Here is a 16,351-nt window from a genome sequence, read left to right on the forward strand (position 1 = left end):
CTTTCCCGCCGGCGTCCGCGCGGTCCCTGGCCGGTGAGGCCGCGCGGGCTCTCCCGCTGCAGCCTCGCAGCCCCACGTCGCTGCCGGGGTGGATCGCTGCGGCCCGAGCCGGAGAAGCGCTCCTGGGGGTGACGGCGGAGCGGTGGCGTGGCAGTTCTGTTCCAGGGCACCGGTGCTTGTGGCTCCGCAGTTTTGTAACATGCGCGTTGAAGATTTGTTATAGTTTCAGATTATCTTAGCCACGGGGGGGCGGGTGGCATGCTGTAGTGACAGTTACATTCCTTCCTGCCTCCTGGTCTGTTCAGAAATAAGCCCTCGATCAAAAAAGTTCATTCTGTTAATATTGACGTTTTGGGTTTTAATGCTTTATTAGTTGTAGTTCGTCTGCATGTTAGAAGAGGACAGGTGGTCCTCAATGAAAATTGTGCCTAAAGCGCTTGGGTGGTGGTTTGCTTTATAGGAACAATCGTCTTGACACCTGTAGTTTATCTGCTGAGAACGAATGGGTGAAAAGAGAACCATGGAAAAACCAGTATACCTCATTGGTGTGTTGGCATATTACAACGATCAGTGTAATACCTAGCAATGCCTTAAAGGTTGTATTTGCAACTTTTAAAACCCAGTTTGCTGAAGTTAGAGATTTTAGTATTGTGACTGAGGGGTGTTACACGTTTGTTTTAGATATCACAGAATTTTGGAATTCGTGTAGTTTGGGGGCCAAAATCAAGATTATCAAAAGTAAAATTTTTGTTTTTTTTCAAGGGTTAGGATATTGTTTGATTTTCTTGTAAGGTTTGCTTGAAATTTAAATATTTGAATGGGAACATTCATACAACTGTCAACTTTGTGTGTAAGGTGCGGTTGTGATTCAGTGTTATGCTGGTTTGGCTCATGTTTTAACAGTACTAAATTTCATTCTGATTCTGTTGTAGTCTTAAGGTAGCACTTTTACTGTAATATAGTTTGGCTCAGCTAGACCGACTCAGGTGTGGGTAATACCTTTAGAAAGACTAAAGAAATCAAGCCATGTGGGGTACTTCATATGTACTGTCTGAAGCTTCAAGGAAAGTACTGTATAAGGCCCGAGTCTATGTTTCGTTTTTAAAGTAAACTATGTGAAAGAAATAATAATGTCTTTAAACTAACTGATAGTGAATGCTGAACTTGAGAAGCGTTATCTGTCAGTGTTGGAATGTGTCAAAACCTTGCTTGGTGGATCATGGACTATTGATACAGTTCTTATAATTGGTTTTTGTTATAGAAGATGTCTTTGGGAACAGTAAGTGATCTCCAGTAATTTGACGTTACAATTAAGGTGTTTGTATTAATTTTTTAAAATTTCTTTTTATAATTGCTTAACCATCCAGTTAACAGACAAGTCTGGAACTAAAGCACTCTGTATATTAAACATTTAAATTTTTTTATGATACTGGGGATTGGACGCTTGCCTTTCAAATAGTGAACATTTGAATTTCATGCAGTTTTAAGTATAACATTCGCTAATTTTAAAAAAGAAGCATTGTTCTCCCTAGAAATTTAGTTCTTTTGATATAAATACCAAGATTTGTGATTACACATTCTTAAAATAGTGCCAGAAGCATCCTGAGAGCAATTTTACATCACGAAATGCCTAATATGTAAAGCACTTTTCCTTGTACTGTATGTACTAAGGAATGAAGAGGAAAACAGTGCTACCAAAATGAAAGATGCTTTTATTCTCATAGAATCCAAAGTGAATTTGACTTCATCACAAGACCTGGATTCTAATCAGTGTGATTCTTGCTTGTGAACTCTGAGATCTTGGGCAACCTGCTTAGTTTGAAATGATTTTCACTTCTGAGAGATTTGCATATGGGTAATTACAGAAGGGTAATTACAAAAGGTTGGTTATAGGCCTCTATTCAACTTTCTATTTCAATAACTACATAGACCATTAATATAAAGAAACAAATGCAGTCTTTAGCATTTTGGAGTTCCACGCTTTATCTTTGTAGAACTTAAATCATAGGCTCAATTTATCGAAGAATTACCTAATATATCTTTTCTTTAATGTGTTAATATTCTACATTATTTGAAGGTGGGATATTAAGATTTATGAGAACTAGGGTAGTATTTAAAAGAGCAGTGTCATTACTCAGCACTCTTTGTAAAGGAGAGGGACATTTTTGTATCCCATTGGCCAGGATAGAGTCTCACGTACTAGCCTTGATTTTTGGAGAAAATTAATATTTTAAAAATTAATGAATGCTAATTCAAATAACACTTTATGAAGAAACATGGTTTGGAAGAGTACCTCAGGCAGTTCTTTTCATCACTTCTTTTCTCAGAAGAAATACTATTTTGAATGTACTGAGAATTTTCCCCTAGAAAACTTTTATAATACTAAGTATTATTTTCAGTATAAGGACATATAGGTGTGTGTATGTGCTTAAAGAGTTAAAGGTACAAAGTGATGCAGCCAATGGGCAGGTGATTCTGTAGATAACAGTAAAAGCTTTAATGTGCATGAACCCTAGGAGTACTCCAGATATTCACTAAATGTGTAGTGGGTTGAGACAACGTTATTTTATAGGCTTCACCACCGCTGAATTAAAGTATTGCAAAGAATCAAGAGTAAAGAAAATATTACGCTTTTATTCATGCACAATATTTCAGCTTCACTTGATTCTTAAAAAATCCTTATAAAATTATAGTAAAAGTGGATAATAGACTGTTACAGTTGAAGAAGCTGAGATTTGGATTAGTTCTTTGCCCAAGGTTAGTTATATGGTAGATCTAGGATTTCCAGTACCTCTTTGCTCGTAACACTTAACTGTGCTACTTCTCCCAGGTTTTGACTAGAGGACAATACAAGGCACACCTTATATTGAAATTGCCTCAAAAATTAGAATATTTTGTACTGGAAGATGCTTTTTCTAATTCCTTGAGAGGGACTTCATAAAGTTCAAATGATTGACCTCAGTAAGTCTCTACTTGTCTGATGGTTAAAACAGTGGTGTAAAAAGATAACCCTGGGGGCGATATATGATAACAGGGAGATTCATGTCCATAGAAGGATCTGAGTGAGGTCATGAACATGAAATTCTAGGTAGAGATCAGTATGAAAGTACACTGTAGAAAACTTCCCTGGCAGAGAGGGAGAAGGGATTTTGACTGTAGCTGGGGAATTTTTAAGGCTAGTACCTTGTCTTACTGAACTGAATCCTGTAGCTCCTTGGCCATGTGACTTCTTTCAGTAGGTGTTTTAGTTGAATTGTATTTTAATTCCAGAGTAAGGGCAGAAAGTATATAAGAATTTTAGAAAAATCTCCTCAGGAAATCGTTGTAAAATCAACAAATCTCTTTAAATACTACTTGATACAATCTTAAAATAATGCACCCTGTTGTAGAATAGAAACATTTTCCAACTTGATAATGGTTTATGTTACCAAGTTTATGTGTTTAGGTACTGGGTGAATCCTAGAAGGATTTTCTCTTGGAAAACTGTTTAAAATGCTAACAAAATCTAGCTCTGTTAAGGAATCATAGACTTGTAGAGCTGGAAGGGGCCTAGAGATCCTGTTGTGGAGCTGAAAATACTCTGAACATTACAGTTATGTGAGAAATAGTGAAATGATCTTGATTACTTTTTATTGGAGAAAAGAGTTTTTAATCTGAGGAAATAGATTTGCAAGGATTAAGAAGCTGATTTCTAGGCACTTTTTAAGTTTTCTCAAGTGAATGGTAGTAATTTACTTGCTTTTACTCAACATGTTTCTTCTTTATGTATACAGGTACTACATAAACTTAACAGCAATGATTAGGGTTCACTACTGAAAAACAAGAAAAAGGGATGTCACATAGGAAACTTGGAAGATGGACAAAAATTAGTTTTATTTACAGGAACTATATCAAGACTAGTGCAAGTTAATTCATACTACTGCAGGGAATAAATGAGAAAAACTAGGTAACAGTGGTATTTATGCAAGATACTTGAAAGTATTTGCTTTATTGGGTAATACAGTTAGCTCAGGTCATCTAGCTTTCTGGTAGAATCGAGTAAAATTGTGTTACTAAATGACAGGAGAGGCTGTGAAAGTTATTCATTGTGCAGTTGAAAGCATCCATTTCTACTTTTATTTGTGCTTCTCTTCATTGTATTTACTGAAGATGAGTAAGTTCCCTCGGGGAACTTTCAGTTGCGTAAAATTGTGTTAATATATGAGAGGAGAGGCTGTGAAAGTTACTCATTGTGCAGTGGAAAGCATCCATTTCTACCTTTGTTTCTACCTTTATTGCACTTAACTAAAGATGAATAAATTCTCGCCTCAAGGACCTTTCAGTTGAATAGAATAAGCCAGCTGTGTAAGTTTCAGACTGTCACTATCTTCTTCATTACTGTGTGCACAGAGCTTAACATAGTTCTTTATGCTGGTATCCCTAAAATATTTGTTGAAAAAAATGAATGAAGATAGCATTACCTACACGTTATATCCACCTGGAAATCAAATAGGAGTCTGAAAGTTAACACTTGCAACATTTTACCCTCCTCCTTCCCACTTTAAGCTTTCCTGTTCCTTATTAATGGCTTGGTCAATTACCATTCATTGAAAGCCCTCCCAAGTAAAACACCTTGATGTTACCTTTCTCTGACCTTTCTGCTCTCCTTTAGTTCTCTGATGGGTATTTTTCAAGTTAGTGTTGCTGTCAAAGGCCTCTTAATCTAGTCTGTTCATTCTAACCATTAGAATTTTTTTTCTTAAATATCACAACTGGTTCTTGCCTTTTCATCTAGTTTTCACTGACTACAAGATAAACTTCCAAACATCTTGACTGCTGTATGAGATCACAGAAACTGCTTTAAAATTTCTAACAGTGGACTTAGTGAATATTTTCTTTGCTCATTTATGTGATATTTAAGCTCTGAATACCAATTTTTCCCTTTCGAATTTAATTATATAAACATCCATGACACAAGTTGGGCTTATTCATTACAGGAAGATGGAACACACGCTAAGGGGTCTCTATGAGATTGCTACAGGGAGCCTATTTATTTGGGTAATTTTGAGAGCAGCCTAAGGAGGCAGAGCTTTGCTTTAAATTGGATCGTGTCCGAAAGGGCAAGTCTGTGACTTACATTTTAATAAATTTTACAGGGTTTGTAGACCCTGTAAAAGTAGTAGAAACAACTTAATTGGTAAGGAAGTAAGAGTCGCTCATTTAACTGGAAGGAGAAAATACTTGATTTTTTCTGTTTTTTGCCGTTGTTGCTCGGTGACCCTGTCTGACATGGGTGTTCTGTATGTCTAAGAAACTACCCTTTATTTGTAAACATCCAGTTAGTTTTCAATGTTGAGGTTGAAGTGTGAGCCTCAGATCAGTTTCTAAACGACAGGGATTGCTTTTTCTTTCTTGGTTTCCATTTAACCTGCGACAGATGAAGTTAAGCTGTATAGCATTAATTCATGATGATCATATCTTCAGTCTCACTGGGATTTTGTTAAAATTAAAGGCATATCCATTTGATACAGTTCGTGGTTGATTTGGACTTAATCTTTTTTCATTCTAGAAAAATAAAATGTGTACTTGAACCATCTGGTATGACAGTGACTACACAGAAACTTTCTCTAAGGAAGGAAACATCAGCTGTCTGTAGGACCAGGACTTGTTGTTTTCTTCCTACTTCTGTCTTTTTAGCTCATTCCTTACTATACTTATATCTAATCCGTTTGAAGAACTGTTCATCTCACTTTATGATCTCAAATAGTGATCGTTTTTGGTAGTAATTACTCTCTATAAAGTGACCACAAACACTGAATTATCAAATACTGAACCATTGCTACTAGGGGAATAACAGGGTTAGGTTCTTATGAGCCCTGGTCACAGCATTTTGCTCAGTTAGAGTCTTAATCTTTTGGTGTGTATGCTTCTGTTTAAAGATTATTTAGTGTGTATGATGGATTCATTAACATTGGTCTTACTGTCAGTAGCACTATAAGCTCATACCTGAATGGAGCATACCACCAATTTTTTTTTTCAGAAGATATATAACAGCCTTTTTGCAGTTAGGAATGCTAGATAGCACTTAAGTACTGTGTATAAGTGCCATATTAAACAGTAAAATTACTAGCAGAAGGTACAAATGTGAGAAATATGGCACAATATAGACCAAGAAGAGGATACTTGTTTGCAGTGTGAGCAGAAACTAGGAGGCAGAGTCCCACTGCACCTGAATCTGTGTTGAGTGACTCAGCCACCACTCTGCACTTGTGTGTAAACGATTGTTAGATGGGTAGTATTAATTTGAGTTTACAAATAAAATTTAACAAGTGGGCGAATTTGTACATGTAGGTTGCAAATAATAAGGGTTGTATGTGTAGTATAAAAGTTTTTATTGATAATGAATTCAGGCTACTGTAATTTCACAAGACTGCAGCAGTAATTCTCCCAACTGGTCTCCATTCAGTCTAGTGGATAAAGATCGATTTTCTCCAAAGTGGTGTCAGGGGTAGGAGTAGGAGTAGTGCTTGTGAAAGACTAATCTATCTACTCCATTATTCCACTTAATTCCTACCTCTCTCCCATATGCCATACAGTAACTTCCTGTGGCTCTTAGAATAAATACTAAAATCCTGATAATGATCTACAAATCTCTTCAATTACTGTGTCTTTCTTACTTGGCACCAGTTTTCCCCCTAGCCCACTCCTGAATACCTCTGTCTACTCTTGGGATTTTGGTCTTCCTTGAAAAACAATCTCCACTTCAGTTTGCGTAGTTACTGTGTTATACTGCTGTGTTTTCTTGACACATTTCTTTAATTCATAGCATTTATCTCAATTCATAATTATCTTAGGTTCTTAATCATAGATGGAATTTTAAAAAGTTAATGTACTTCTTACCAGACCAGTGTAAGCTCCAAAGCATCAGGAACTACGTTTGCTTTGGCTACCCCTTGTAGCCACAGCCGCGAGTACAGTAGTATCTGGTATGTAGTAGATTCTCCTTATGTACTGAATTAAAGTATAAAACCATTCCCAGCTTGGCCTCAGTCTGCATTTCCATCGTCTTCCCGTTGTATTTCCTTATTTGCTAGGTTTCTGTCCTGCAGCCACACTGAACTGTGGTAGTCCTTCACTTTGAGGAGCTCTACTGCTCTCTCCCACCACAAAGGAGAATAACGTCTCTTTCCTTCTATGAATCCCCTCTTGTGTCCCTTGAAATTGAAGCAGGCAGTTCTTGGATATCATCATTTTCATGTGCTCTTGGGTATTTTAAAAAAAAATTTGTAAGGGTGTTATTTACCTGTTTGTCCCACTAGATGGATAAGAGGAAGAGACCTAGTCTGCATGTATATCATCTCAGCTCTTTGAACCATACTTACAACAGTAATAGCTATTTTAAGACCCACTTCCAAGTTACCTTTTAACTGCTACGGACAACTCTCAAACTGGTCAAACGACTTCTAGATCAGTGGAAGAAAGTATTCCAGGAACTTTCTGGTTTCAAAAGCACCAGTGAGATGTAACTCATTACAATCTCAATCCAGTTTTTCTGGTGATTAAAAGTAGTATCATTAGTTTTGGTAGTGGTCATTTCAACTTCTTTAAAAAAGATATTTAACCATTAAAGATTTCTGGAGGTCAGTGAACTTATTACAATATAAACTCTTTCAGGGGTCAAGGCTTACTTACTTTTTTCTTTCTCCATCCTTAGTTCTTTGTTTGAGCTTTCTAACGTAATAGGCAGTGCATAAATAAACGATGAATAAAGGACTAAATCTAGTAGAACCAACTCAGAACCATAAACCAGCATTTTATTTGGGATTATCTGCTTTTGTACTTAAATTGATAATCACTTTGTTCTTTTGAGGTAGATAACTGGTATTGCAAAGGTCCATAGGGGTTATAATAATTGTAGTTATTTAATGTATTTAATTTATTTAAAATGTTTTAAGATGTTTTCAGTGTTTTGTGTTAAAATGTCTGTACTAATGTGTTACACAGTTTTTCCAACTTTAGAATGTTAATGAAGATTAATATAGCTTTGATGACTAAGAGCTTCCAATTAGAATTGTCACACTTTTAAAGTACATGCCTAATTTGTTTTTTATTGTCCCAATATGAATATAGGCTTTTCTTTATAAGCAGTTTTCTACATGCTTTTGAACTACTTGCTTCCTTGCAGTTTAAAACTATGACAAATCCATGTTAAGTGAAATACTGATTATTAATTACCTTTAAAATTACCTTAGTAGTAATCGTTAACTTACTTTTGTCAATCTTTACCACATAGTTTATTGCCCATATTGTGAGACTGTCTGCAGAGTTCTTTAAACTCCAGTAGGTGTTAGTAAGTTGTATTTTTTAATGTACACATCGGTAATTATCTTAAATATTGTACTGTCTGTGTGTTTTTGTTTTATTTAATTTTTTAGAATTCTTAGGTGACTAGTAAATGTTTAATGCTTGTATATACTATGTACAGTATATTAATTTACAGAATATAAAACAAAATGCTAGTTTTTACTTAAGCTGGATCTAGTTAGATGGTAAGTAGATATTTCAGTTGTATTTCATTGATAAATGGAAGTAAGAATTACTAGAAAAGTTCATTTGACTTTAAAGCAGTCTTAGGGTTTTGAGTTTGATTACTTCAAATAATGAGAGATAGTAATAAATTGTCTGGTAATGTATATGAAAAAAAAATCCATGACTATTTACCTTAACCTCTATCAGGCCTTTAAGTCTGAGATGATGATTGATTACTTTGTATTTTTGTCAGGCTTATTAAACCTTCCTTTGGCTTTGGTTCTTAAGGAGAGGTGAATAAATGTCAGATGGAATAACTTTGTAGAGTTACTTCTTCACCAGTTTGGAAATAAACATGTACCTATGGACAGAAGTTAGGATGGGAAAGGAATTAGTATTGGAAATTTCCTAGTACAGTAATTTATAATATATGACTCTTGGTGTAGCATACAATAATATCTAAGGAAGGTGTTCTTAATGTTTGTGGTTAAGGTCTTCCCAGATAAAATCCTATGCAAATAAAAAGAGTACCTTTTTATTCCCCCTAAAAGGAGTAATATAATTAATTAGAATGAACAAGCACTCATTGTAGGACCTATTAGTAAGTTTGAAATGAAGACTAACCCAGGGGAGATAATTTTGAGTTAGTTTCCTATGGGATATATCATATATATCCTATGATAATAAAAGAATGTAGTAGGACTTTAGAAATACCTATTTGAAAACAGTGACTTTTCACTATGTGCTGTTATCTTTTTCTTCAGTAGTTACTTGAATTTATGAGCACTTAAAAATAGATGAAATTTTGTGATGTACTGTAGTCCTCTTGAGTGAGTGGTATAGCATTGGATCTGAAAAATTAATTTTGAATTAAAACTTCAAAATTTTTGAATTAACAAATTTTAATTTCTTAATAGGTTTATGGCTACAAATGATTTGATGACAGAACTGCAGAAAGATTCTATCAAGTTGGATGATGATAGTGAAAGAAAAGTAGTGAAAATGATTTTGAAGTTACTGGAAGATAAAAATGGTGAGGTACAGAATTTAGCTGTCAAATGGTGAGTTGTATTAATCTTGTTCCTCCTTATCCGCAGTTTAAAAAAATTGATAGGTAATTATCTTAGATACTGTACTCTTTCTGGAGTTTTTGTTTTGTTTCAGTTTTAGAATTTTTAGGTGACTAGTGAATGTTTAGTGCTTGTGTATGTTGTATACAGTATATTAACTTAGAGAATATAAAATAATGTGCCCTTTACAGTATTTCTTTTAGCTCTTAGAAAGTATGTGTAGAGAACTCCAGAAACTATGATTCTGTCACTTACTTTGTAGCACAGCTTGGGGGGTGAAATTTAAAAATCAGATGTGCAAGGAAAAGGAAAACCAATGATAAAGCCCTTAAACAAGGAAAGGCAGCAATTACAGTGTTGATGATACCATGCTTATAGAGATGGTTTCCTTAAAATTGTGGAAGTTCTCATTGTCTTTGGCAGTACAGTAAAGCTAGGAACTTTCTTCACAGGTGGGTTTCGTAGTAGGGTAGAGAAACTGAATTTTCAGTAAATTCCTTTAATGTACTTGTTTGATTTATGAGGGCCAAATTTTAGAAGTCCTATTTAATAGTGAGCTAATAATAAAAGTATAACATTTAGTTTCGTTCTTAATGGAATTGTGTCATTTTGTATGTTGTATTATATTTTGTATCAGTTTAAATAAAGCATGGTTCCATTATTATTCCTTTATTGGATGCTTACAAAGTTTCAAATTTGTTTTAGGCTAAAGTTTTTTATATCTGCTTGTAATGACAGGCAAAAGTGATAAATCCTTGGTCAACGGAATTTATAAATATGTAGTACAAATTTCTTTAACTCAGAGCATTCATAAATTTAAAATAAAAGTAGATCTTCAAAAAATACAAAGTTGTAATACAGGTGAACCAATAATTTAAGTTTAATTTTTTGTCTTATAATTGTTTTGGGCATGTACCTAATAAAATTAAGCTATCTCCAAAATAATGTGTTGAACAATTAAAGGGGTTGGGAAAGAAATTGTACATATATTCAAGAAAGTAAAGGAATGAAGATATAAAACATATTTTTAAAAAATCATGATAATGGCAAAAAATCAAATGCACTGACTTTTGAAGGTAGAAAAATCCCAGTAGATAAATTAGTAATTAGTTTTAATTAAGAAATTGGAAATCTGTTTAAGAATTTGCCACCAAATATAAAGGTCTAGAAATCTTTTGTTGATGTATTTGAAACCTTAAAGAAGAGGTAATTCCAGGACAAATAGTTCTAGTAGTAGTCCCATAGAATTAAGTCTGAAAATGTTCCAGATTTTTATTTAAAATTTAGCTTAGTTTGATTTAATCTGTAAATTAAATATGTGAATTAAATTTGATTTAATCTGAAAATTAGAATTTTTCCTTTGTGCTTTTTTGAGTCCTCAGTAATCTTTGTTTACAAAGATAGAACCCCTCTTCCTTTAATGTGGATATCCAGTTGTTGCAGCACCATTTCTAGAAAAGACCTTCCCTTTTTTACTAATTTACCTTGGCATCTTTGCCAAGAAGTCAGTTAACCCTAAAAGTGTGTGTCTGTTTCTAGGCTGTGTTTTGTTTCCTTGATCTACTTGTCTATTCTGTGCTGTTTTATTAGTGTAGCCTTGGCACTGCTAACTTCTTGGGACAGAGAATTTTTTGCTGTGGGAGCTATCTATGTATTGTAAGATGTTAGCAATATCCTTTGCTGTTTGCCAGTAGCTGTCTCACCTTCCCCAGCTGAGACAACCTAAAATGTCAACAGCCAATTGCCAAATACTTTTGGAGACTAAAATTCAACTCCTGGTTGAGAAACTGTTGTAGGTATGTAGTAAGTCTGAAGTTAAGTATTTATGCTGTCCGGTTGCATTCTTCTTTCCCCAAAACATTTTTTAAGGTCCCTTGTCTTTTCTGTATATATTTTAGAATCAGTTTGTTAATTCTGTTTTTAAGAATAAGTTTAACCTTTGGAATTGTGTGGGCATTATAGAAATATTTGAAAAGAATCTACATTTTAATGCATCTTTCAGTTGGGATCTTTAGTATTTCATACTTTAATGTTAGAGTAGTTTTTGTTGAGTGCCCAGGATTTTCTGCTTACACAGTCAGGTCAGCAGTAAATATTCCTCTTCCAATCTTAATTGGGATTTTCTATCTCTCTCAGGCCTTTGTTAGTTTTACCAGTGAAGAGCTGACTTAAGGCTTTGTTAATTTTCTCTATTGTTTTTTGCCTATTTCATTGATTTTTTTTTTCTTTTATTATTGCTTTCCCTTTGACTTCCTTTCTAATTCACATATGTTAAAGGTATCTTCCTGTAAAAAGATCTTTAGCTACCTCCAACATTGATGTTTTCATTATCTTTCATTTTTAATTTTCATTGTGATCTTTTAATCCATGAGTCATTTAGAAATAATTTCCAAATACTTGGAGATTATCTAACTGCTTTTTCTTTTTTTATTGCTTTCTAATTTAATACCACTTTGGTCAGAAAACCAAATTTCTCAGAATTTAAAATTTCTGGTTCCTTTTTTTTTTAACATTTATTGAAATTTTTTCTAGTCTACATATGGTAGGCCTTGGTGAATGTTCATAAACACATGAACAGAAAATACGTTCTGCAGTTGTTAAATGTCAGGTCAAGGTAGTTGAAATTAGATTTATGTCCTGTCTTTTGGGGGTAGTAATCTGGACTGCTGGAAGAGATTTAAAATTTCCCAGCTATGAGTGCTAACAAGGTGTATAGCAAGGCAGTCTTCTCTTCATGCATTTTAAAATTGTATGAAAATTTACTGGCATTTGTTTACATAGTAGGGAAGACTTCAGGACTGCTGTACTAGGTGTCAGTATTATTGCAGTAGAGATTGGGTTCAACTGAATACAGTAAAGCTAAGTGGAGATTGATAATCACCAAGCCGAATGAGGAAATCAGGAAATTATTACATTTAATGCTGATCATGTGATTAAAGTACTATCAGGTTTCTGTGCTTAAAGAGTTACTTTTTTTCTTTGTCATGCGTAGATATTTTCAGAAATGACACTTTTAAACTGCGTAAAGTTTCAGGCCGGGGAGGCCCATCGAGGATAGTAGCCAAGGTCAAGGCCTGGTTGAAAAGATTGCTCAGAGGAGCATGCTGAAATTTGATCAGAAGGTCTTTGTCAGTGACTTAGGTGGATACACAGTTATAATTGTTCGGTCTTCCTGTTGTTTAACTCTTTTATGAGTATGAAGTATTTCTCTTTATCTCTTACCATGCACTTTATCTTGGAATACATTTTTTCTGATGTTAATATAGTCACTTGAGGTTTTTTAGAGATTAGTATGTGTGCATAGGATATCATTTTTACTGCTTTTCAGTTGACTTTTAAATTGTTTCTGGTAGACATCAGATAGGTCTTGCTTTTTCTTTTTTCAGTCTTATAATTTCTGTTCTTTAATAGGAGTATTTAGTTTATTCATTTAAGTTATGCATTTCATTCATTCTAGTCTCTGTCTTTATAAGACCTTGCGTTTCCCGCTTTAAGTGCTCTTTTCTAGCCTACAAGTGTGACTGTCAGCATGTTACATTTGTCCTGTGAAGGCTGATGTTGAATCTAGAAGTTTTATTTTAAGAAGCTATGACAAAGCGATATTAGGTGGAAGTTCCATTGTGGATAATCCTTGTTAGCACCAGATGCCTAAATAGCCTTTTTATTAGTAAAGTTTTCTGTTTATTTGAAAGGTATGTTGGAGGGAAAAACTGGAAGGTAACTGGAAGGTGTTTATCAAGCAAGAATTTAGTTTACATTCTTTTTTTGGTGGTGTTCCTTTTTTTGTTTTAAAGATAAAAGAATGAAAACATATTAACAAATATATATGCATTTACAGTGTAACTCAAAAACAATACAAGCAATATAGAATTTCAGACAAGGTGATAGGAAATTAAAAATGGTTGTTGTATTACATACTGATATCTTCAAATTGGTTAGTCAGATAAACAGAGACATGTAAGATTGATCAAACAATTAAATATTAACTGTTCCTTTCAATAAAGCAATAAAAATCAGTAGTACAACTACGTTAGCTATCCTGTGTATACACATGTACGTGTTTTTCCCCTTCTTTCACTTTTCCCTCTTACTTGTGTACTTCGTATGATAGATACATGGTGTAGTTGACAGTTGCTAGGCAGACAACTTAATATTTTCATTTACATGTTTTTCTGTGTTTGATGTTTATCTAGCTATTAAAAGAATTCTTCTTTGTGTTACAGTCTTGGTCCTTTAGTGAGTAAGGTGAAAGAATACCAAGTAGAGACAATTGTAGATACCCTCTGCACTAACATGCTTTCTGATAAAGAGCAACTTCGAGATATTTCAAGTATTGGCCTTAAAACAGTAATTGGAGAACTTCCTCCAGCTTCCAGTGGTAAGCAATAGCATGTTCTATTTTCTTTTCGTGTGGGGGTATTTTTCCCCCATTGGCTTTTTTGTTGTTGTTGTTCCTTCCCTTCCTGCCAGGGAGAGAGTGGTATCTGTCCTGTAAGGTCTTTGTTGGAATCCCTTTAAAGTTTTTTTAAAAAATTAAAATCTCAAGCCTTACTTTTTCTTGGAAATAAACATAACATTGAATATTTTGATTGAATTTAAATATCTCATGAGTCTCACTTCCAGTGGATTTTTATTAGAGCAAGATTTTGCATTGGATGTACTATGAGAACAAACTTAGAGTTATGTGCCAACTTATACAGTGAGGGAAAAGATAGCAAAATATACTGAGTTCTGATTAGTTTTCTATTTCCAGCATTAATTTTACTTGGCATCAGAATTTGTTGCATAAAATTGAACATCGTTACAGCATAATTATGACCCTCAGTTTTACTAGTACCCTTAAGTAAAGCTGAGCGTTTTACAAATACTCGGTTATGTTAAAATTTAAAACAGTTAATAAATTAGTTACCCTTTAGCTCCTGACAGATGTCTAGGAAGTATAAATTTTAGAATGCTCTTGACTACTAAGAAGTTGCTAAACTTATCCACCTTGGAGTTGCTATCCCATCTGTAAATGGGATGCAGTTAGCTCCCTATTTTAACATAAGATTTTGATTGGTTATAATGTCATCTGGTTATGTTGTTTTCATTAATTTACTTAACAAATATTAAGATACTTGTTATGCTAAATGATGATTGTGTATTAACTTAGTGTACACATCAGCCATATGAGAGCTTTTAATATCCTCCCCAGGTTTGTGTTTTGTTTTGGTTTTGGAGACAGGGTTTTGCTATGCAGTTCAGGATGGCCTTGAACTCACTTTGTAGCCCAGACTGGCCTCCAATTTGCAGTGTTCTTCCTGTCTCAGCCTCCTGAGTACTAGGATTACAGGTGTGGGCTACCACATCCAGCCTTCTTCTCTAGTTTATAGATGGAGAAACTGAAATCCAAAGAAATTAGGTTACTTCACCCAGAGTTTTGACTTCCTAATTGGACAAAGTTTCAGTTCCATTATTTTCTAATCCCAAACTGATATTTTTCCATTAGATTATACCAGTTACTTTATCTTTTAAGTAATTGTTTATCTCAAATATTTCATCAGCTCTGAAGTATATTATCATTACATTAGCTATATTGATATTTCCTTCATATTTTTTCTCTCATTGGAACATGGTTGCATTTAGCTGATTTCTGCTTTTTAACAGGAACTCTTTTAACCATGTGGATTCTTACCTTCACAGTTACTTATTCCCTTTTCCCACTGAGTTATAACATGACCTGCTTTAAAACATGTATGAGTCCTAGAATTACGTTTCAACTTTATAACGAAATTATGGACTCTCTTTGCTACAAAGGACTTTATTAGAAGTTGTAACTGTTCATTTTTCATTTGAAGAAGCTGATAAACCTTGGGGCACAGGATTGTGGTTTTCATTCACAGATACTAAAAAGAGTGTGTTACTAGGAAAAGGGTCTCACTGGGGAAGACTTCTTGCTGTTCTTCAGTCTACCGAAATGTGTGTAGAGGGTACCACTAGCCCTAGAGCCAACGTCCAGCACTTATCTAGTGAAGTCTGTTAAATGTATAGTGTTGGCCCTATTTTCTATGCTCCTTCTATAGTTATTATCTATAATTCTCATTTATGTCTTGGAAGTTATTTTATTGAAAAGCACCCTGTTTTAAAATACAGATTCTTTGGCATGGATCTCTTTTGAGTGTCTTGGTCACGTTTAGAATTATTCAATATTTGATAAGTACCATGATTATAAGGTGGATTCCACATGCTGGACATGAATTACTATTACCTCATTATTTACGCAGGTTCTGCATTAGCTGCAAATGTATGTAAAAAGATTACTGGACGTCTTACCAGTGCAATAGCAAAGCAGGAAGACGTCTCTGTTCAGCTAGAGGCCCTGGATATCATGGCTGATATGCTGAGCAGGTAAGTGTGCCCCTCGTTTCCTTTACTTGTAATACAAGTATTATGTTCATTTATTAAAGATTTCTTGTAAATATAAAACTTGATCCAGAACTGACCGTGTGTATTTTATAACTGTGTGTCGTTGAGAATGAGGGGAAACAAAAGCTTAATATTCTTATGTAATACCGCATAGCACACGTGTTATGTAGTTCACAAAAATACACAAATGCAATTTGTGATTTAAAATTTTCAATGTGGTTTATGTTCTGACTAATATCCTCACATTCAGTGATCTACTCAGATACAATGTACTGACTGGAGTTGCAAGCTTTTTAGTTAAACGGATGCTAATTACAATTTTGAGACCATGTTTAAAGTGCACGTTTTGGGAGGAAGAAACTTGGTTT

The 16,351-nt window shown here is 34.3% G+C and overlaps 1 protein-coding gene across 1 annotated transcript in view; it reads left to right on the forward strand.

The window, feature by feature from the left end:
* Positions 1 to 16,351, forward strand: part of Cand1 (cullin-associated and neddylation-dissociated 1) — a gene marked incomplete at its 5' end in the record, with an annotated part of 34,189 nt that continues 17,838 nt past the window's right edge. The window contains 4 exon segments of the mRNA XM_005397463.2: positions 1 to 172; positions 9,426 to 9,569; positions 13,802 to 13,956; positions 15,842 to 15,965. Coding sequence (XP_005397520.1) covers positions 9,430 to 9,569; positions 13,802 to 13,956; positions 15,842 to 15,965 — 419 coding nt within the window.

Source organism: Chinchilla lanigera, unplaced genomic scaffold (assembly GCF_000276665.1).
Source record: "Chinchilla lanigera isolate Chin_1 unplaced genomic scaffold, ChiLan1.0 scaffold00057, whole genome shotgun sequence".
Classification (NCBI taxonomy): Eukaryota; Metazoa; Chordata; class Mammalia; order Rodentia; family Chinchillidae; genus Chinchilla; species Chinchilla lanigera.